General features: G+C 53.3%; 2 protein-coding genes across 4 annotated transcripts in view; both read left to right on the plus strand.

Moving 5' to 3' along the window:
• The first annotated feature begins 6,165 nt into the window (after positions 1 to 6,165).
• PTAFR (platelet activating factor receptor) lies at positions 6,166 to 10,581 on the plus strand. The gene is made up of 2 exons (XM_009952314.2): positions 6,166 to 6,189; positions 9,429 to 10,581. Exon 2 carries the CDS (start codon positions 9,484 to 9,486, stop codon positions 10,546 to 10,548), a length of 1,065 nt encoding a protein of 354 aa, XP_009950616.2. The 5' UTR covers positions 6,166 to 6,189; positions 9,429 to 9,483; the 3' UTR covers positions 10,549 to 10,581.
• A 3,844-nt stretch (positions 10,582 to 14,425) lies between these two features.
• Positions 14,426 to 22,851, plus strand: part of EYA3 (EYA transcriptional coactivator and phosphatase 3) — a 55,226-nt gene continuing 46,800 nt past the window's right edge. For all 3 annotated transcript variants that reach the window (XM_086479126.1, XM_086479127.1, XM_086479128.1), the window contains exon 1: positions 14,426 to 14,457. The gene's annotated coding sequence lies outside the window, so the exon portion shown is untranslated. The remainder of the gene's footprint in view (positions 14,458 to 22,851) is intronic.

Here is a 22,851-nt window from a genome sequence, read left to right on the forward strand (position 1 = left end):
CCACAGTGAATATAAGGGAGCAGACAGAAACGTGTGTGATTTCGTGTTGTGATACGAGTGACTCAGGCAGATGTTATGCCCCTGACCCAGGTGATGCCAGTGACACGGTACAGGTCTGGGGAAATCCCACGTGAAACCTGAGCAGAGCAATGCTGGAGCTGCTGCCCTGGGACCGTGGCAGCAAGTGGGAGTGGATCCCCTGTGTGTCCGTCCACCCTTTCTTCCCAGGCTGAAGGAGCACAAGAGCCAAGGGGGGTTTAGAATGCTGCAGAGAGGACAAGGAAAACGGTGCCGCAGCCCGGAATAGTTTTCTGGCTCATGTTCCCCCATACGGGGACTCCCACAGCAAAGTGGCCTCATCCCCACGCTTTGCCCCACTGCAGCGAGTCTCCAGCGCCAGTGGAAGCATCTGAACGAGCAGGTGCCGCTGTGCTGACTCCCAGTCCCAGTACCTGGAAGGAAATGAGGAGCCCAGAGGATGGACCTGCCGAGGGTGCTGCCCCCTTGCCAAGCCCAGGCCACCTCTGTGACCCTGTCCCCGCCGGAGGGTGCCCCTGCCCCGGCGCTGCTGCACGGCAGGGCTGCCCCATCGCAGGCCTGCGAGGCACTGGGTGACCCGGGAGCGTGACGAGCCCCTGCCCAGACGGAGCCTCTGCCACTGCTTCCCTACCGCCGCCTGCTCCAGGCAGGGCCGGAGGAGCCCGCGCCACGCTCCAGGGTGCAGCCGGAGCCCATCCGAGCCGTGTCGCAAGCGCCAAGAGGGAAGTGAGTCACTCACCTGCGAGCAGCGGCACCCTCCCTCCCTCCCCTCCGAGCCTCCCCTCCGAGCCTCCCCGCGCTGGCGGCTCGGCTCTGCGGTGGCTCCGCTTGCCGCCGGGGCCCGGCGGGCGGGGGTCTGCTGCCCAGCTGCTCCGCGGCCCCAAGGTAAGAGGCTGCTGCCCCTTCTGCTCGCTCTCCCAGGGCGGCGGCCTCCCTCCCTGAGCTCCACAGGCTCCTTCTGCCTCTGGCTGTCACAGGGCACGGGCTGGCTGCGCGTCCCCGCTGGCTCTCTGAGCCGTGGCCTCTCGGACGGCTCCAGGGGCCGCAGAGCCGCCCTCCCCCTCCCCAGCTGGGTGTGCTGGGAAGACGCCCGCCCGCTCCCCGCGCCCGGCGAGCAGGGATGAGCTGCACCGAGGCGGGGTGAGTCAGGCTAGCGCTGCCGTTGCCTGTGGGGCCGTGGGGATGGGCACTGCCCTCACCCGGCTCCCGTCCCACCCCTGGGTGGCAAGGACAACCCCAGCTTTGCTTGGGCGCTGCGAAGTGAGGTGAGGGGCCCTGCCACGGACCTTCCTCCTGCGAGGAAGAGGAGGCAGTGCTTGGAGCCTCTGAAGAAGCCCAAAGCCCTCACCCCACTGGTGCATGGCCCCTGCCCTCGCTCGTGCCGGGCTGAGGCAGGGGGACAGGGCAGAGCCGGGCAGGGCGGAGGGCAGGCAGCTGTCGGGAGGTGCCTCGCTGCAGCTGGAGCCGCGGGAGCAGTGACCCGGCCGTGGGCAGCTCGGCGGAGGCATGGCTTCCCCCGCGGGAGGGCTGCGGCAGCCTGGCGCTGCAGCGCACGAAACCGAACGCGGCGGCCCACGGAGCTCACCCCCGTGCCCCGTGCGGCGGGGGTGGACTTGGGCTCCACCTGCCAAACCCAGCCGGGGTCTGCCCCGCTCCCTGCAAGGCAGCTCCGCTCCCAGCACCGACATGCCCTGCCAGGCTGGGTTATCCCGGCGCACCACGGCGAGCGGCAGCAGCTGTGTCCTGCCGTTGCAGCTGTCAAATGGCTAGTTGCTGCTCGCTGCCCCAGGAGGGGCTCTGGCCTGCTGGAGTGGCTCTATTTCCCTGCTGAGCAACCCAGGCTCCAGGGCACATTCCTGCAGCGCTGGTAAGGAGGCGGGGATGTGTGCTGGGCTCTGAAGTGCTCGCAGGGGAAAGCTACAGAGTTTATTTAGTGTTTCTTTCCTGCATCAAGCAAAAGGAAATTGTGCAGAGGGTGTGAGATGAGTAGTGGAAACTCACAGACAGCGATGCTTTGCGTCAGGTCATCAGCGGTTCCGGCTCAAAAGGAACTCCTTGTCCTCTCGAGGACCCAACCTGGCACCCAAGAACACATCCTGGTGACCGGGCCCGGCGGGGTCACACTCACCTCTGGGCTGGCCCTGCACGCTGCGGGCACCGCACGGCTCTAACCCTGGCGGCAGCGGCTGGTGCTTTCCCGAGCTCCGGGTTGGTATTTCGTCTTGTCCTTATTTGCTGCTCTCGTCACTGAGCAGGGCAGTCGACAGCGCCCACAGAGCCTGTTGGCTGAAATGCTGCTGCTGTTTGCACTTTGTGTAGAGCTCTTCTCCACTAACACAGTGTGGTTTTGCTCTTGGAAAGAGATCTCGGGATATTTGCTTATAATAGTGTGTTTTCAAAACCATGAGTTTCTGATACTTGCAAAATTCATAAATTTTGTGGCCATCAGAAGTGGGTGTGTTACTAATGGGCTCCGTCTCAGAAAGAAACAGCCCAAGGGACGATGCCAGAGGCAGACAGTGCGTACAAGGAGGATGTGTACATCTTCCACGGCAGCGTGTGCTGGCCGTGAGAGCGCTGCTGCGGTGCCAGAGCTGAGGGGAACAGCCCCCCCCTGCCTACCAACCAGCTTGAAGTCATCCTCAGAAAACACCACCTGGAAGAGCTGCTCCAGGATCCAATGTCCTGATAGAACAACCTAAAGTGCCATTAGTGCTACTTAACAGCACCGTGTGGGATCAGTTATAGTAAACAAAATGTATTTATTTTTTTATTAGCTGGCAAGTTTGCTTGCTAGAAGTGAAGGCGCATTCAAGATTTTTCCTTTCAACTGGCCTTGCGTGGCGCTCAGCGTTGTCAGCCTGTGCGTGCGTCGCCCAGCGGTAAATCCCCGAGCGCGGCCAGGACCCCTCGATGCGCCAGGACCCGCAAACCAGCGCATCTGAACACGGGCGTCGCGGCGACGCGCTGGCAAACAGGCAGCAGCCCCGGGAGCAGAGTCCCCGGGCGGGAAGGGAGGTGAGAAGGAGGAGCGCGGGCGGCGGGCGGGGGTAACGGCCTGTGCCAGTGCCAGCCGGGCGCGATGCGGTTTGAGGCGGGGGGCTGCGCTCACCCTTTCGCTGCTGCCTTGGTACTGGGAGTGCTGAATCTGGGTCCCCTTCTGCTTTTCATGCTTTAAACGCACCAGCTGAAAATGGAGGTGACGAGGACGGGAACTCCCCAGCTAATTAAGAGGTGGACCAGTGCAAGCCTGGCAAGATGCCAGCCTATGTGACCAAGTTCTTGTTGTTCTGGGCGTTTCTGTGAATCTCAATAACCTGAGCATTGAGGCAAAGCTGAAAATGAGTAAATCTGGAGAGCAGCGAGGAGGCACTGGCCAGCACGGGTGTGGGCAGGTCCCAGTTAGGGGTGCCCTGACTCCTGTGGGAGTGCTTAAACCAGAAAGCAGAGCTTGTGTCACTGCCAGAGCGTCCACCCGTCAGGTCCCTCTGTGCCTTTCCCCACTTACCTTGGTATGGCTTTGTTGTTTGGTTCTCTGGGTTTTACGGAAGACCTTTTTTGCTCAGCTTTGGTGATGTGCGTGTGCCCCACCAGCAGCAAAGCTGATGCAGGGCTGAGCAGAGAAAGGATGAAGATTTCAGACAAGAGCTCCTCCACAGCCCAAAACCTCCTGGGCTTTAATTTCCTCTAAGAACTTGGCTGCAGCAGGACAGCAAGCTTTGTTTGGCCGTTGCTACAGCCTTTGCAAACGCTCCCCTTCCCTCCGTGACCAGACATCCTCACTGGCTGCTCTTTCCAACGGCAGGGACTGGCTGCCAGCCAACCTCATCAGCGGCCTCTTATTTTGTTTTTAATTTAAACTCCCAGAAACAGTCTTAGGGGCATCACTGGGCCTCTGTCCGGTCCGTGAAGGGTCAGGTTCCTTGGTCCGTCTTTACAGCGGCTGGCAGGGAAGGGGGAAGGAGGGAGGACAGTGGGTGGCAGAGGGAAGGAGACTGCTGCAGCCTCCAACCCAGCACAGATCTGTAGCATCACTGCAGCAGCGTCATCTCACCCTTCAGGTCACCCCGATGTGGCCTGAAGAGACAGAGCGGGGCTGTTCCCTGGTCCCCTGCTCCGCACAGCCAGCCCCCGGGGCAGCCCACCCTGCTGGGGCAGGGCAGGGTACAGCAGGGGCAGGGTGTCCCACCCCGCGCAGTGCTGTCCCCGCGGGTCTCCCTCACGCAGGGGCAGTTTGGGTCCTGCTCAGCTCAAGAGGCTTCTGTGTCCCTCCAACAAGGGTGATCCCGCCACGGCTCGGGGGGCATCCAGCTGTGGTGCCAGCCGGGGCGTCCCTGCACGCCTGGCAGTTTGCTGAGCACTTGCACAACGCCCTGCCAGGCTGGGAGCTCAGCGGGGGCTCCTGGTGGCTGCCGGCACCTGGGTGCACAGCCTGCCTCTGCTCGCCCTGGGCCACCAGGCTGGAGCGTGTGCCAGGCGCTTCCTCCCACAGCGGCCCTGGGAAAGGCTGGCTGTACCCGCTGGAGAAGAGCCAGGGAAGAGCTGGCCTGGGCGAAGAAGCCCAGATCCGTGCTGGGGCTTTGCCTGCTCCTGCCCTGGGGACATCCAGCCACCGGTATGGACAGAGGGTGGGTTCTGGCACCGCACCGGCTGCCTTGACGCCGCGCAGCCCATCCCCTCAAGATGCCCGAGGCCAGGCAAGCCAAAAGTCGGCATCTTGGCAGGCCAGCGTTGCTGCCGTCCTCCTTGCCCCATCCATCAGCGCCCCATCTCCTTGGCTGATGAGGAGGTTGCTGTGTCCCAACTCAGAGCCAGGGCTCAGCAGCCCAACGGCAAAAGCGTGACTTGAAGGCGTCCCAGGGTCCGTGCCAGCTCCTGACCCTTGGAGAAGTTTGGCTGGTGCCCTCAACTGGTGTGGCTCAGGGGACACAACCCTCAGCCTGATTCTGGTGGCTCTCCCAAGACACAACACCACACCATGGGGGTCTCTTGTGCTCCTCACAGCATAGACACGGCCAGGGCCTACCATGGGCTGTCTGCTGCAGGTGGCATTTCATGAGAAGAGCCAGGAAATCCAGCCTTCCCAGGGGAGCACCATAAGCCTCTGCTTCTGCATGTCACTCTTCAGTAGCCTTACAGCAGGCTCAGGCACCAATTTGTGCTGGTGATGGACTTTGTGGCTCCATTCCAAAGTGTTTCACACTGAACCCAGGCACTAGACTTGTGTTTCAGTTCCTGTAGGTGTTTGTAGGTGTGAGGGTTGTGCGGGACATGGTGCAGATGCTCCACACTCATATCTGCACTGTGTGCAGGTGTCAGAGCAGTGTCTGCATGGACGGCAGGTTAACCATCAGCTACAACTTGGGATTTACAGCTTAGCTGGGACCATGTGTGCAGCTTTGCTTGTCACTGGTGTCTCCCTGAGCACCCCACCAATTTGCATCACTGTGATGAGTGGTCTTCAGGCTGCCACAAATAACGGTGGTCATGATGTGAAGGTGGATAAGCCAGGCGAAGACCTGCCATCCTGTGGTGTCTCAGTGTCCGCTGAAGGTCCCTGAGATAAAAGGAGACTCGGGATGGCTGGATTCCTGGGTCTGTTCATTCCCAACACCCGTGTGAAGGAGACCCTGCTAGGGAATGAGTCTGTCCGTGGGATGTACGAGTTTCCTGGCATTTCCTTTCCTCGAAGTTATTAAATGAAAGCTCTTCTGGCTTCTGCCATTCATCTGTTTGGAAGAAGGATGCTGTCTGATCCCAGATCTAACCAGGGACATGGAGTGGGTTCCTACTCTGCCTTTGGAGGAAAATCCCAATTTTGCCCTTTTTCAGGATCATCAGAGGCAGAGATACTTTGAGGAAACAGCTTTAAGGACTTTCCAGATCTCCACTGTGGTTAATTGCCTTTCCTCTACAGCTTATTTTATTTCTCATTTCCTTTGAGCTGATGTCACACATTTCCTCTTCTCTAGTGACTCTGCAGTCATGCTGCAGTTGCTCCCATTCTGGTGTCCTGTTCTCGAGAGCCGCCTGCGCCCCAGGTCAGAGAAAATAGCACTTGCAAGAAGACCGAGCATCCTCAGTAAAACAGCCACCACTGCTCTGCTAAAGCTGAAGATGGACGTACTGTGCTGAATCCTTCCGACTGTGGTAAGCAGAAAATATACTTTATTAGCACTATTGCTCTTGGAACATACTTTTGCTGATGGCATAGCTTGTGTTAGCGTGGTCTTTGCACCTTTCAGCCACGAGCCAGTAAATCCTTACTGGAAGAGCGTGGCCCATGGGAGAGAGTGTAGACTGGGAGCAGAGTCCGCAGTTGCCCTGGCTATGCTCTGCTGCGCAGCCAGGTACTTCCACCCCTGGTTCTGCGTACAACGGAGCTGATGCTATAAACCACTCGGGATTATCGGCTGGTGTGCTAGCGTGCGAGGCAGTGGCTTGGGCTAGAGTTGCCAGAGGTTTTGGCAATGCACCGCAGCCCGCTGCAGCAGAGACCACGACCCACCTCCGTCAGCCCACGCCCTGACCGCTGCGCCTGTTCTCCCTTCTGCTGGAACAGTTACGTGTTTTCCACAAAGGGGAACTGCTTCCACAGGGGGGGGCTCAGTGAGATCCCCCATACGGTCCCCCAGAGTTCAGGGCTTAGGGCGTCGCACAAGGCCACAGGAGATGTGAGCCCGAGTTCCTCAGGCTGAAGAGGGAGGTGGCTATTGAGTAAATTCAGTGGGGAATGGTGCCACGCTCTCTTCTAGTTGTGTTTTGTAGAATGTCTGGCTTGACAAGCAAGAAGGGAAAAACAACACTCCTGTGATTCCCTGAGAGACCTTGGCATTGACAGTGCACAGCCAGCTAATGCAAAGACAGGTGAGCTCTACCAAAGGCTGTTGGGGCCAGGAGGCGGCACTGCCCTCTCCCACAGCCCGCCTTTGCCAGAGATTTCTAGCAGATTTAACAACGTAGAGTGCGTCCTTGCCTTCATCTCTCCAGGGCAGAGCACAGCCCCTCAGCTCAAACCTATCTTCTGTGCGGGGCTTTGCAGTGGAGGGGGATGTGCAGGTTCGCTCCTCCTTCCACCCCATCTGCTAAATCAGGTAGCTGAGGGGCAGGCCTGGAAGCCCCACCAGTAAAGTTCTGGTCAAAGTTTGTTCCGGGCAGAGTTTGGAGGCTGCCATGCCCATGTACAGCACCAGAAATGGAGGGGTAGATGGACAATGCCCTGTGGCACAGTCTGAAGGGACTTGGTGAATAGCAGCTGTGCGTATCTATGGGATGTGGGCGCTCTTCTCCTCCTCATGAATTCTGCTAGTGGGGTGCACCACCTTTCCCCCCCCCCCCCACTCTTGATACGTTCAGGTCTGGTGCTACACTGACAGAGCACCTTTCCTTGCAAAGATTCCAGTCCCAAGCACCAGCACTATTTGCTGAAGCTGGCAGATAGTCAGAACTGTGGGTTTACAATGCAGATTTAAGGAAAAAAAAAAACCACTTAACTTCTCTAATGATCTTTGGTAATTAGGATTTTTTTTTTTCCCTAACATCAGAATAGTGTATCAAACACAAAGCTCCCCTTAGTTTCTCTTGCCTCTGCACAGCCTCAGCCCTTCCCTGAATGTCCACATCTGCGAGGAGCCCTCCCGAGCTGAGAGACCCAAGCCCTTCCAGCTGGCGTATGGCCTGACCAGGGATGGTCCCTCAGTGGGTGGGAGAGCTGGGCTTAGACACGGACATTTATTTAAGGCCTTGTTGTCACAATTACCACTTTTCACACACAGATGAGGGTGTGGAAACAGGACCATAACATGACCAGTAGGACTTGCCTTGGGTCCTGCATGAATCAAAGGCAGAAAAGGGAACAGAGCGCGGGCCCCTGCCTGCTCCGGGACCTCTCCGCAGGGCAGCAGGGAGTGACACGTTACTCCTCAGGGATGTGCCAGACCTCTGTGGCCAGACCCCGAGGTGTCACAGCCCCAACCATCCCGCCTCCCAGCTACCACCACCGGAGTCAGCCACTGCCCTTTAGAGACCAGCAGGTGCTCAGCAGGGTGGCAGAGATCAAGGTGAAAGAGGACAGACACGTGTCACCTGGCCAACTACTAGTACTACCGCAGCGACTTGTTAACTCACATGGAACATGGCTAAAAGATTGAGTTTAGAGACACTCAAACCCCAGTGCTACCCAGCACGCAGCAGCCTGTGAAGGTGCAAGGACAAGTGGTGGGCATCTGTAGTTGCCATGTCCTCAGGGGACCCGTGAGGGGTGAGGAGGGACAGACTCAGGAAGATGGCTATCGCCTTTCTCTTCTAACAACTGGAAAGAAGTACCACGGGGTTTGCAGAATTTTCTGAAGAAAGGGAGGGCTTTCTTGACCTAGAGCTGACTTCCCCATTTGCAGGGGGAAATTGCAAATGTGCAACTGTGCAAATGAGGAACCAACAGCCGTGGGCACAAAGAGAGACACAAGCCAGAGAGGGTCGTTCATGCCACTGTTTGCTGCTGGGGAAGGTCCAGAAAGTTTTGAGGCAGGAAGGTGCCTTCTCAGGAGGCGGCAGTCTTTGGGGGAAAATGCTTGTTGGCCGCGGTGCTGGCAGAGCGGAGGCAAGCACATTGCAACGTGCAGCACCCGGCACGCCCGTCATAACTCGCACAAGAAGTTTAGGCTCTGTGACTGGTGGTACAGTTTACTTACGCTCAAGGAAAACCACCGTGTTCTGCACATGAGGTTAAAAGCCCAGCCAGCTTACCATCAGTGAGCAACCCAGTGTCCTTGCTGGTGGCTCTCAAACTGCTTTACCTGCATTAGTCAGCCGTCTTCCCGTGAAGGGGGAGAGAAAACCAAGCAGATCTGCAGGACTGTGTCATGGAGAGGCGACTGCCTGCCCGCCATGGGACAGCGAGTTGGCACTAGAGCCAAGAACAGGCACGTACGTCCCCTGGATGGTAAAAGCAACAGGTTAAAGGATAGGAGGGGTTAGACCGAAGCCATGTAAATCTGAGACGAGAACTGGTACGGTACTGATGATGCAGGAATTTCGTGTGTCCAAACTGTAGGCAAGATTTGAAGAAATACTAACTGAGGTGGGGACTGGTAATATTAAAAACCTGAAGGCATCTCTTCAGGGACAGTGTTTGTCAGCAAACCCTTCTGAGATTATAGATTAGTGATCTGAGATCCATACTGCAGCAAATAATGCTGGAAGAAGACCCAAAGGCTACCGTGGGGAAATGTGATCAAAGAGAGGACCAAGGGGACAGGGCAGGTGTCTGTAGCTGGAGCCAAGGCATGGAGTGGAACTCCTGTGGTCACAGACAGCTGAACATGAAAGGTGGGTTTTGGCTTAGCAATGGCACCGTACCAATCAGCTCATTTTATGTTTTCTATTTTTAGGAAAGAAGAAAAGCTACGGCAGGAAATCCTGCTTCAGGTGTGCTCGCTCAGCACCATGATGTCTGGAAAGGGTGGAGGTGGTGCTGAAGGCAGTGCTGATTCCTACATTTTGTGCCACATAGACTCTGAGTTTCGCTACAACCTCTTCACAGTTTTCTACAGCATCATTTTCATTCTGGGCTTTGTTGCCAACTGCTACGTGCTCTGGATTTTCAGCCATATTTACCCCACCAAGAAACTGAATGAAATCAAGATATTCATGGTGAACCTGACAGTTGCTGACCTGCTCTTCTTGGTTACAATGCCAATGTGGATTGTTTACTATCACCACCATGGAGACTGGATCATGCCCGCGTTCCTCTGTAGCGTGGCTGGCTGTTTATTTTTCGTTAACACCTACTCTTCTGTTGCCTTTCTCATGGTCATCACATACAACCGTTACCAAGCTGTGACCAACCCCATTAAAGCTGCTCAGTTTACCACCCAGAGAAGGGGTATCTACTTGTCAGCAGCTATCTGGATCATAATAGTGGGCAGCTCTTTGTATTACCTTTTTGACAATAATACTAATCAGGAGGAGATCGATTCGAAGAATGTCACGCGGTGCTTTGAGCACTATGACTCTTCTGGCAGTGTTTCAGCTGTTCTTGCCATTCATGTCATCATCTGCATCCTCTTCTATATCATTTTCCTTTTTATACTGGGCTGGAACATCATCATCATCAAGACCCTGTTCTCCAAATCCGTGCAGCCACGGAAGAGTGCTCACGTCAAGCAAAGGGCGCTCTGGATGGTTTGCACAGTGCTGGCTGTGTTCATCATATGCTTTGTACCTCACCACTTAGTGCACCTGCCCTGGACCCTCACTGTTCTGGAGCAGTGGAAGAAGGAGAACTGTCAGTTGCGCCAACAACTCAATGATGCTCACCAGGTGACTTTGTGCCTCTTGAGTACGAACTGTGTGTTGGACCCCATCATCTACTGCTTCCTCACCAAGAAGTTCCAGAAGCATCTTTCAGAAAACCTGAAAAGCATGAAAGGGAGTCGCAAGTGCTCCAGGCACACCACGGACACAGTGATTGAGGGCACCATTCACCAAGAGGACGCCATTGGGATCTAGTTCAGCCCTGTTCCGACTGCAGATTGAGATGCGTGAATTAGTCGCTCATCTCTTCTCAAGAAGAGGCGCTGAGGGACACGAGAGAGGACCAGGATATTACATTTCCTTTTTCCCATTAAGACAGAAGAATGGACACTCATTTCTTCTACCACATGCAACTGGCAGAACTGGAGCCTGTAGTAATCCGGCAGAAAAGCACCTTCCGCCGGGGCTGATGTTCTCACGGGCACTGTGAACAGCTCAGATGACCTGCTCTGACGTGAAAGAAATGTGTCACTGAACCTCTGCAGAGAGCAGCTAGAAGCTAAGCGCACTGAAATTATCCATTGTGTCAGCCCAGATGGCACATCCCCGGACCTTTGCCTGCCCAGCTCCCATGAAGAATCCACTATCAGAGCTGTAAGAGACTTCCAAAGGACCTGGAAGAACAGACTGACGTGCTAGTATCATCAGTGACTTTTCTAAGTGGCTTGCATGCTTCCCTGAAGAGAGTCTGAGCTGAAGCGGCTCTCGAGTGGCTAGAAGGGCTGTAGTCCAAGGAGTTCCTCAAATGAACACCAAAGAAGAGATCTGCGTCTCTGATCCCTTCTTACCTACCTACGCTCTGCTGGGGACCGTACTTGACAGATGTCTGGGAGTAGCTGTTATGAGCTTTTGCCTTTGCTCCCAGCTCTTGAATCAGCCAAGAGCCTGGACTAGTAGGCAAGAAAAGGAAGGGCAATTGGCAGGGCCTCAGCCCCCATCCCCAGATCAGCATTGTGTCCAAAAGGGACTATTGGCTGCCCTGGCTTCTTGTGCAAAACTGTCAAATCAGTGGCCTCAGGTTAGCGATTTCGGGCTGAGTGCATGTGTCTGGAAACCCAGTCTCACTTTGGAGGCTCCAGATAAGAGATTATTGTCAGCATGGGCATTACAGTAAGAAGAAAAGAAGCTTAAAACGCTTCAGTACCCTTGTTCCTTACATTAGGGTTGCAGCAAGCAGCTGTACATTATTCCTTCCCCCAGCCATTCTATTTCTGCTATGAAAAAAATGAAGCTGACCAGTTCTCGGTATCCTACCGTGAGTGAAGTATTAGGTCAGGTCATGGCCACTTGCTGAGTACGTCAGTGCTGCACAGGGACAGCCTACGCTTGACAGATCTGCAGTTCATGCACTCTGACAGGACTGGAGACTCCTCACTCAAGGCATCAGTTGGGGCCCAGGGCAAAGTGGTTTTCCAGGGTGCTGAGTTCTGTTACCAATCATGAGACCCTTGAGGTTCCTTTTCTGACCCAAATTGCACAATCCAGCACAGGAAATTGAGCAGGGAAGGGAACTTACTTGTTTTCGCAACATTTTTTGGTTCCCTAAACAACATAGGAGAGTCTGGTTGACTACAGGAAAAGTGCATCTGCCCTATGACACCAATTACTCCTATGCAAGGACAGCAGCCTTCCTACACCCGCAGAGAATGTGAAAGATAAGCTCAAGGCTGTCCAGAGACAAGACCAACATTTGTATCAGACTTTGCCTATATTCAGTGGAGAGATGGGTCCTTCAGATGTATCTCCTGAAGATCCTCAGGCAGCTTTTATGCTTACTTGTGCAAATGAGCAAAAGAACTCAGACGTTCCTTTTTATAATGCCATCTGCCAGGGCCAGCCACGCACTCCATGCCCAGTGCCAGGCAAAGGAAAGCATCTGATCACAGTGTGAATGTGTTCCTCTCCTGGAACTGGACTGTGCTCCAGTAACGGCCACCCATGAAGAACACCTGCTGGCACCTCTTAGCAGAGAGATAATTCCCTGACTACGTCCTTCAGCCACGTTCAAAGCTTTGCCCTGAATCCACAGCCATCCGAGCCCCAGCACACAGCAAGAGGGGCAATTTCTGTAACTTAAAAGCCTAAATCCCGCTCGCCGGAGCGATCTGCCTCTGTATTTCTGCCCTCCCCAGACGGCACGTTCTGACTGAGGAGCACTTGCAGCTGGCAGCTGGGGTGGAGCTTTCCCTTTTCGTCCTTGCCACCTGATGCCATAGCAGGGCTCTCTGGCTTCACAGCCCCTAAAGCACTGACCAGGTGGAGACTGGCAACTCTTAGAGGAAATGCCCACGCACCAGTACAGGTTAGGGGCTGACCCGCTGGAGAGAAGCTCTGCGGAGGAAGACCTGGGAGTCCTGGTGGACAGCAAGTTGACCACGAGCCAGCGATGTGCCCTTGTGGCCAAGAAGGCCAGCGGTATCCTGGGGTGCATGAAGAAGAGTGTGGCCAGCAGGTGGAGGGAGGTTCTCCTCCCCCTCTGCTCTGCCCTGGTGAGGCCACATCTGGAGCGCTGTGTCCAGTTCTGGGCCCCCCAGTTCAAGAGGGACAGGGAGCTACTGGAGAGAGTCCAGCAGAGGGCCACAAAGATGCTTAGGGGACTGGAGCACCTCTCTTGTGAGGAAAGGCTGATAGACCTGGGTCTGTTCATCCTGGAGACGAGAAGACTGAGAGGGGACCTTATCAACACTTATAAATATCTAAAGGGCAGGTGTCCAGAGGATGGGGCCAGGCTCTTTTCAGTGGTGCCCAGTGACAGGACAAGGGGCAACGGGCACAAACTGGAGCACAGGAAGTTCTGCCTCAACATGAGGAGGAACTTCTTCACTCTGAGCGTGACAGAGCCCTGGAACAGGCAGCCCAGGGAGGTTGTGGAGTCTCCTTCCCTGGAGATATTCAAAACCCACCTGGATGTGTTCCTGGGCAACCTGCTGTAGGTGACCCTGTTCTGGCAGGGGGGGGTTGGAGTAGATGATCTCCAGAGGTCCCTTCCAACCCTGACCATTCTGTGATTCTGTGAAACGGAAAGGGATTTTACATGGAGATCTGGTAAATGTGTGACCTATTGATTCCTGGAAAGCTTGCAACAGAGTTTACAGTTTAGGCTACTTAGTGTGGGTAAACAAAATGCTTTACTCCACAGAAAACAGCTGCAAGGCCAGTGTGCGCTCAGAGAACGAATGTAAACTTGCATCTAAGGAAAAGGGTAAGTGGATGCAAAAGACCCGAGGACTCTTCAGGAGGGCATGTTGTGGTAACTAAGTCAGCAACAACGCGTTTCTGAAAACCAGTCTGAGCTTCCACTTCTGTTCCCAGAATCACCTTCTTGGTTTTACAGCTATGTTGCATTACTCTGCTTTACTTTGCAATAAAAGGGATCCTCAAAAGCGTGTTCTGCAAGTGTTTTGCCCTTTAACTTCTCCCTCCTCATCTGTCTGTACTCACACTGAAGGGAAAAGCCTCGCTACCCCCTGACGCAGCTTGAAGTTGGGGTTGCTTTTTTTTTAAATCCCCACTTGAACCCCTGGGAAAGGCGGAACCAACGGCCCGGCCGGTTCTGGCCCGCTAAAAGGGACGGGACAGAGGGAACAGCTTGAGCGGCGGCTGCCGGAGCTCCCCGGACCCGCCCAGCCCCCGCCGTCCGGCCTGCACACGCCGCCGCCGCCTGGCCCGGCCCTGACGCCCCGGCTGAGCGGGGCCCAACGGCTCTCGGTAACCTGCGCCGCAACACCCGCAGCACCGCGCAGGCACGGCACCACCGGCGCGACGAACACCGCGCCCAAGGCGGCACCGGCGGCCGCCGAGGCGCCGCCCGCCCGCCCGGCCCACACGGCGCCCGGCCCGTCCGTTCCAGCGCGCTCGGCTCGGCTCGGCTCGGCTCGGCTCGGCTCGGCTCGGCCCGGCCCGGGGCGCCCGCGGGGCCGCTCCCTCCGCCCGCCGCACTCCCGCCCTGGGCCGAGGCGCCGCCGCCTTCGGGCCGGCGGCGTCACTTCCGTCGCCGAGCGCTCTGCTTCCGGGCGGCGCTGCGGCGGGGAGGAGGCGCGGGGCCGCCGCTGCCATGTCCGCTGCGGGACGCGCTCCCGGGCCCGGCTCCGGAGCCGCCTCTCGGTAAGAGCCCGCTGAGGGGAGCCCGGCCCGCGCCGCTGCGGGGAGGGCGGCGCGGGGCCTCCCCCGCCCTGGGCGCGCTGCCCCCGCCGAGCCCCCGGCGCCGCTCCCCCGCCTCGGGCCGGGCCGGGGCCCAGCGGGCCCGAGCTGGCCGGGCGCGGAGGCGGCGGTGGGGGCGACGTGTGTGTGAAGTGCGCGCTGCCGCCCGCCGCCGGAACACGGGCCCGGGGAGGCGTCGAGGGGCGCTGGGTTAGACCCCGCGGCTCGCCGCCCCGCAGAACGCAGCCCCCGAGCACGGCGGGGTCCCGGCCCGGCGGGGTGTTCCCAGCAGTCCTGGGGCCTCAGCCGCCGCCGGTGGCGCTCGGAGGAGCTGGGGAACAGCCGAAAGGCGCAGAAAGGCCCTGACTCGGCTCCCTTAGCTTAGCTCGGGTAGCGAGGGGCGCCGAGCGCGGCGTCACCGGGAAGAAGAGCTGCCCGGGACGTGCCCGGGCCTCGCTGGGTTGTTCGCGGGGCCCGCAGCCGTTGGTAGCTGCAGCTCAGGGCAGCCCTGCTCGGGCTGCGCTGGCTCTGCAAGGAGGCGGCGGTTAAAGGTACCTGCACTTCGCCGTTGGGTGGGTTTAGTCGCTGACAGTCGAGCTTGTGCAGGCAAGTCCAAGAGGAGGTGTCTGGGGCTTGGCGGGGCCGTGATCGGTTGGGCTTCACGGGCTGGGCTGGATCCGGATCGGCTCCGCTGGACGTTCCCGGTTCTGGGAATGCTGGATTGCTGAAGCCTCATGTGGAGCGGGCTCATGCACAGCATGCATTATTCGCTTGGTTTCTGCGCTGCATGGTGTGGCTAAATTGTTTCCAGACTAGAGCTAGAGCTGTAGTCATTCAGATGAGTATCATACGAAACAGCCTTGGTGGACTTTGCTTTCAGTGTGGAGCCAGCTCTGCTTCTGTGCTGCACTTAATCTGCAGTGTAGTAACTTCCAACTGGTAATTGAAAGTCAACCATGCTGATTAAGATGAGATTTTTATTATTTTCATCTGCCTCCGTTGTTTGGTTTCCTTCAGTTTTGTCTGTTGTGGATTATTTTAAATTCATGATGGTAAATAAGATAGATTTTATTGAGAATTATGGCAATTCACACGCCTGAAGTCACTGTTTTCATAATAAGCCACTTCTAACAATGCATGAAGACAGCGGCTTCCACAACCTCCAAAACTACTGACCTATTGAACTGGACCTGTCGTGGTTTGGGTTTTTAATCACCTCGTGGTGTGGTGTTTCTTACTTGTGCGGCTCTGCCATCCAGCTTCTGCCACGTAAACCAGGATGCACAGGTACATCCTCGCTGCCCTGTGTCTAAAAGGCAGCTGCAGTTAAGGTCTCGTGGGCGACAAGCCATTACAGGAATTGCTGCCCAGTGTCTTTCTGCAGCTTTTGCCTCCCTCAGCTCCTCCACGCAGCCTCAGCAGCACTTACAGCACCTTGGTAACTGCATTGTTGGGTTGTGTGACAAATTTGATTGAAAAGCTGTCACTTACCCGTCACAGATATGTGCAATGGCCGTAATAACTCCGTAGTAACTGGTAACTTTGGAAGGATTTATAGCTTCTCAAAACTTTGCCCTGTAAATATCCAGAGGTTGAGTGAGTTTTGAATTGAGTGTGCCAGAGTACACTTTGTTAAAGGGGTCTCTGTGGTTTGTGTTATTGGGTTGGAGGACCTCTACAGCAGATTAACGTACGATTGCCTAACTTTTGTGTACCAAAGGGTAGTCATGTAGGGCTAAACATAAAACTGGGTAAAATATACTGAAACATTTTAGTTGAGTTAAGAGCTAGCAAGTAGTGTGTTCCCACGTGAGAGTCCTGTTATGCATAAAGAGTCAAGGCCTAAAGCAGATAATAGGTCGTTGTGGATGAGTAGCTCAGTGCCTGTATTCTTAGTTATCAAAAGCAAACTATTTTTTTTTTCCCGCTCCCCACAACTCTGCGCTTTTTTTTTTTTTTTTTTTTTTTTTTCCTGAAGGATGCTCCTAGAACTGGATGGATGTTTAAACTTGTACTGGGTCTGCAAAACCCCGTAACTGAAAAAGGAGCTGTCAGGATGGAGATGTACAGGAAACTTTCGAGGCTTTAAATGGAATTTTGTCAGGAATTAACAACTGGTCTTTTATGTATGATTTGCACCGAGCAGTGTCTACAGACAACCCACCTCCAGGCAGCGTCGTCTCTTGCAGCAGCTCCTGTGTGTTTTAGCCACCTAAACCATGACCAGTGGCACACACTGGTTAGTCACAAGCTGAGGAAGGTCTTTCTCAGCTTTTTCTTGCTTTGTCTTATCCTTAATTTATTCTCTTTCTTTCCTCCTAATTTGTCTGGAAGTTTTCCCTTCAATTGGTTCAAGGGCAGCAGACAAGCATCTCTTCAGCAGTGCTCTCTCTGGTGGCCCCTCTCTAGCAGTGCTTCAAGGATAGTTCGTGCGGATGCTGTGACTGGAGGTGCTCCAGTGCCCGAGGGAATAACTTCGAATCCTTTCTTCTTGAGCCGCCTCCAGAGCTTCAGTGCAGGTGGTGCTGCAAGGGTCCGGAGCTCCTCCTAATGCATTCCCAGACCTGATGCTTAGGGGAGGGCTGTGGGCAGGTGACACGGCATGTCGTAGCACGCGTTCAGTGTCTGGTGTCATTTGGATGCGCACCACAGCAGTCACTGCTGTCTTGTCTTTTCAGGTTGTCACCCATCGGTCCCGTGGCTGGGCACGATGACTAGAAAACAAGCTTTGTATTTAGAAAAATAATTTAGTGTTGTGATGAAGCTGACTGGGAACTTTTTCCATCTTTTAATGGAACTTTTAAATAAACTTCTGGTGTTAAAGGTATGGCTAGTCTAATTTCAGAGTTGACTGAACAGCTCTTGGGAAGATGGGTCTCTCCTGAGTTGAGATCTGTCTAAGGGGCTATTCTGACATCCCAAGAGCTTCCTTCTGAGTCTTCATTGGCATTGTTTGTGTTTGAGTACTGACAGTGCTGTTCCTCTGAGAGTCACCAGCTGGAACATAACATAAAGTGTATGGCAGCTTTAAACCTTGGGTGATGGTTCATGCTTCTTTAAATATCTACTATCGTATGTAATTCCATTTTGAAGCTTTTACAAGTCAGTGTCATGCTGAATTACGTACATGATGCCTTTTCTGTGGCAATTTTTTTGCCATATTCTATTTGAGAGAGCTTAAGAAAGTCTTCCTTGACTAGGATTGATTTAAGATGATCAGGGTAGAAAAATGCATGTTCAGGACCAGGATCATTTGAAAAAGTAGGTGATTAATCTTCAGAGCAGAAAACAAAGTGTCAGCTGTTTTCAAAACCATGTGGAAGTATTCTGAAGTAGGCTCAGTCATTGGTTTCCTATCAAAATTTCCCCACGCTGTTTTTTTGGTAAAGGCATAGTTGTTCTCATATACGTATTAGGGAAGATACTGCCACAGAAAACAACCCTGCTGATTGAAGGCTTTGAAGTTTACTGTAGGAGTCTGGTCCTATTTGCAGTATGTCTTGTTTTGTTCAATACCTTTATAATCGCTCTTGAAATTTCAGAAGCCGTTGCCTTGATTGTTCCATGTACTTTAGATCCCTGTTTCCTGCCCATCCAGAACTTTTGGGCATAGGGAGGGGAGCTGGCCTTTTTAGAAGATAAAGAGACTCAGAGATAACTCAGAGGTAACTCAGAGATAACAGGGACTACTTTTTTTTCTTTGTTAGCTTGGCTGGTATTCCAGAGAACTGTAAAAACAGGAGGTTTAATTCTTTTTCTACTGTATCTTTTTTTTTTTTTTTTTTCTTTTTTCTGTCCAGTAGTTAGCTCACATGCCAAACCTGCTGCTATGATGACCTTTCTGGATATGACAAAAAATTAATTCTTCTGGCTTAAAAAAAGAAGTTACAAAATACTCATTCTTGCCTCTCCTGAAGAAAGCCAAGAAGTCCCCATGAGTCAGTGATACCACTGCTCTCAGCATTTTAAAGTTAGGCAGCAAAAGTCTCTCTGCATTACTCATCTGTGCAGTAGCTTCCAGGATGTAGAGAGTTTAACTTTATGCGGAAGAAAAACCAGCACCAAGTTGTGAGTAAGTTTCTCTAATCTCTGAATGAAATGACCTTTTCTGTGGATGGGGTGGTAAAAAACATATATAATTGGTCTTTACTGAAAGTGTTAGTTCTCACTGAACTACTGCCAAAATCCAGTGTATGTCATGCAGCTGCTTCTTCCAATGAGGGAAGTAAAAAGTGGACTAGTTCAGGAGGGTTTTGGGCAGAGTCCATTAGCTGGCATAGACCTAAGGCAAAGATGACAGCCCTGTGGGAAACTTCTTGATGTTGACAGATTCTGGAGCTAAAAGGCAGCAGGAAATGCTGTGGGCTGTTCTTTCTCAAAGGTTACCTGTTACGTACGGTAAGCCAGAAGATACTGATCCCTGGGGCTCTCGTTTAGCCTGAAGGTGTGTGTCGTCCTGCTGGTGCTGCCAAAACTGCCATCCTTGTAGTCCCTCGCTCTGGGCCCTGGCTTCCCTGCGGATGGGCACGTGGTCACAGGTGACAGAGCTGCCAGGGCTCAGAGAGCTGCAGAAGTGCGTCGTGCCTGAGTTCCTTGCCTGTCCCAGCTGTCAAATCAAACCGATTGTTACTTAGCGGAGTATAGGGTTGAACAGTCCTTGATTACAATTGCAGCAGTTTGCTTAATGGGTTTCACTTTGCAACTGGTGCCAGCTAAAATTAAAATGCACAGTATTATCACTTGCCCCAACTCAACTGATTACAAATATCTTAGTAAAACAGTAACCTGGGCATTCATCTGTCTGCATTCATTTTGTGTTCCAGATTTTCTGCAATCATCAGAAACTTCAGAACACACAGCGCTATTTTGCTGGGATTTATTCGTTGTCTGGTGAGGGATTAATTCACAGTATGGTAGGAGTTGGAAGGGACCTCTGGAGATCATCTGGTCCAACTCCCCCGCCAAAGCAGGTTAGCCCAGAGCAGGTCACACAGGAACATGTCCAGATGGGGTTTGAATATCTCCAGGGAAGGAGTCTCCACAACCCCCTGGGCAGCCTGTTCCAGTGCTCTGTCACGCTCAGAGTGAAGAAGTTCCTCCTCATGTTCAGGTGGAACTTCCTGTGCTCCAGTTTGTGCCCGTTGCCCCTTGTCCTGTCACTGGGCACCACTGAAAAGAGCCTGGCCCCATCCTCTTTACACCCGCCCTTGAGATATTTGTAAGCGATGATAAGGTCCCCTCTCAGCCTTCTCTTCTCGAGGCTAGAGAGCCCCAGGTGTCTCAGCCTTTCCTCGTAGAAGAGATGCTCCAGCCCCCTGAGCATCTTCATAGCCCTCCGCTGGACTCTCTCCAGTAGCTCCTTGTCCCTCTTGAACTGGGGGGCCCAGAACTGGACACAGCGCTCCAGATGTGGCCTCACCAGGGCAGAGCAGAGGGGGAGGAGAACCTCCCTCCACCTGCTGGCCACACTCTTCTTCATGCACCCCAGGATACCACTGGCCTTCTTGGCCACAAGGGCACATCGCTGGCTCGTGGTCAACTTTCTGTCCGCCAGGACTCCCAGGTCTTCTTCCGCAGAGCTGCTCTCAAGCAGGTCAACCCCCAGCCTGTGCTGGTGTATCCCCGGGTGCAGGACCCTACACTTGTCCCTGTTAAACCTCATCTGGTTCCTCTCCACCCAGCTCTCCAGCCTGTCCAGATCTCACTGAATGGCAGCCCAGCCTTCTGGTGTATCTGCCGCTCCTCCCAGCTTCTTATCGTCAGCAAATCTGCTGAGTATACACTCTATCCCTTCATCCAGGTCATTGATGAACCTATTCAGTAAGACAGGCTCTAATACTGACCCCTGGGGAACACCACTAGTCACAGGCCTCCTGCTGGACTCAGCACCCCTGATCACAGCCTGCTGAGCTCTGTCCTTCAGCCGGTTCTCAACCCACCCCACTGTCCACTCGTCTATCCCACACTTCCTAAGCTTGCCTATGAGGATGTGGTGGGAGACAGTGTCAAAGGCTTTACTAAGGTCAAGGTAGGCCACATCCACTGCCCTCCCCTCGTCCACCCAGCCAGTCGTTTTATCACAGAAGGCTGTCAGATTGGTCAGGCATGATTCCCCCTTAGTGAATCCATGCTGACTACTCCTGATAATCTTTTCCTCCATGAGTTTGGAGATAACAGCCAGAATGAGCTATTCCATCGCCTTCCCAGGAATGGAGGTGAGGCTGACTGGCTGGTAGTTTCCCGGGTCCTCCTTCTTGCCCTTCTTGAAGACTGGAGTTAAACTGGCTGTCTTCCAGTCCTCGGGCACCTCTCCTGTCCTCCACGACCTTTCAAAGACAATGGAGAGCAGCTTTGCAATGGCATCCGCCAGCTCCCTCGGCACTTGTGGGTGCACCCCATCAGGGCCCATGGATTTGTGGGTGTCTGGTTTACCTAGAGGATCCCTAACCCAATCCTCCTTGACCAAGCGGTAGTCATCCTTTCGTCTGACTTCTTCCCCTACGGCCAGGGTCAGGGATGCCTGAGGGCCAGCTTTAGTAGTAAAGACTGAGGCAAAGGTGGCGTTCAGCAACTCCGCCTTCTCCATATCCTTGGTCACCAGGGTACCTGCCTTGTTCAGCAGTGGGCCCATAGTTTCCCTCGTCTTTCTTTTACTACCAGTTTATTTGAAGAAACCCTTGTTGTTTTTGACATCTTTGGCTAGATTTAATTCCAAGTGGGCCTTAGCTTTCCTCATTGCATCCCTAATTCTCAGTGACAAGGTCTGAAGAACATGTGTTTATAGCAGTGAAGATATCGTCATGATCTTGTTTCCTTCTGGAAAGAAACAACGCACATACCAGAAGGTTAGGGGACCTGGTTTACATGATGCCTGAAGCAGTGTAATTCATTCTCTTGTTTTGTTTTGTTTTGTTCGTTTTTTAAGTATTGACCAGAGAAAAACACACACATACACACACTGTGGAAAGGTGCAGACACAAAGTTCGAGTCTCTTGTTGTGACCAAGCTATGCGAACCCTGAAGTCTCATGCTTTTCCTTGTCACATCGCCTCCTTTTTTTTTTTTTTTTTCCCCTTAAAAGCTGTAACTCAGGAAATGCAGTAAGTTTAAAAACAAACAAACAAAAAACCCCCTTGATGGCTCTCCATCAACCCCTGTTGACTGTTTTCTTGCTCTTTGTAATATGCGTAGTTGCCATTTGGCTGAATCTGGTAAAATAGTCTGACTGAGGCCCCTGTGGATCAAGAACAATCTCAAACAAGGCTTCTTATCTAACCGAAATGTCAGACCTTTCCTGCTGTGTTTCATTGGTCCATATCTTTGGTGTGTGTCATCTTATTCCTTCAGAGCCCACAAATGATTTTTCTGTGTGCGTAGCAGAAGTCGAACACGCGTTTGGCGACCCTGTGGTGTTGCTGCTCGTGATTGAACCCAGAGGCTCACTGATTGCAGGAGTGAGGAGTAATCCGCGTGGGGTGACTGAACGCACTGCTCTTCTGCGTTCAGAAGAAGACTTGGAAGAATGCAGGGAGCAGAAGCTGTCCTTCTCTGTAGTAAAGAAAAAGTGTCACATAGGACAGGTCCAAAGTCAGAAGGCTCATGTCACCACAATCTTGTTGTCTAGAAGTATATTTTTGTTTTCTGGAGGAAAGAGTTCTTGATTGGAATGAGTAATTGTTTTTAGAAGTTAATAGAGTACTTTTGAACTGGAAATAGTTTGTATGGCCTGAATATAAAAAGCCATGTAATGACTAGACTGGCAGTGAGATCATTCAAATAGGCAATGGCGTGCAAGAGAAAAAAGGAAATGGGAATAGATGGAAGGGTAACAGGGAAGGGAAAGGAAATATGAATGTCTTTTTTACTGTGAAAGTTTGTTGTCCTGGCTGCAATATCTTCTGAGGATTGTGTAGAAACTTTGTACTATTTTTGTGCATTTGAATGTGGCTTTTTTACTGATTGTCCTTGTCTGGAGCGTAGGTAAGCTAGAAGCACTCACAGAAAATAAAATAACGGCCCCATCTCTGTTATAAAAAATGACGCAAGACATACTTGGGATCAGCTCAGTGTTCTTAGGTTGCACGTGAGCTGGTCACTGGTGGCACACGTTGGTTATGGTTCATACTGAAGAGGACCTGAACTAACATGAAAGAAAAAAGAGAAATGGGACCTTTACGGTAGACCTGGAAACAAAGTCATCAGACTTTTCTTTGTCAAAATTGTACCTAGCAGAGGAGATGATGCTTCCATTTACGAGATGTTCGTTCTTATTTGAAACTTGACTGACCTGCCAAGAGTAGAGAGGGAAAAGGCTTTTGCCAGTGAGCTGTAGCAAGCAGCAGTGAATCTTTTACGATC

The sequence above is a fragment of the Leptosomus discolor genome, chromosome Z (genome assembly GCF_034619465.1).
Source record: "Leptosomus discolor isolate bLepDis1 chromosome Z, bLepDis1.hap2, whole genome shotgun sequence".
Taxonomy (NCBI): Eukaryota; Metazoa; Chordata; class Aves; order Leptosomiformes; family Leptosomidae; genus Leptosomus; species Leptosomus discolor.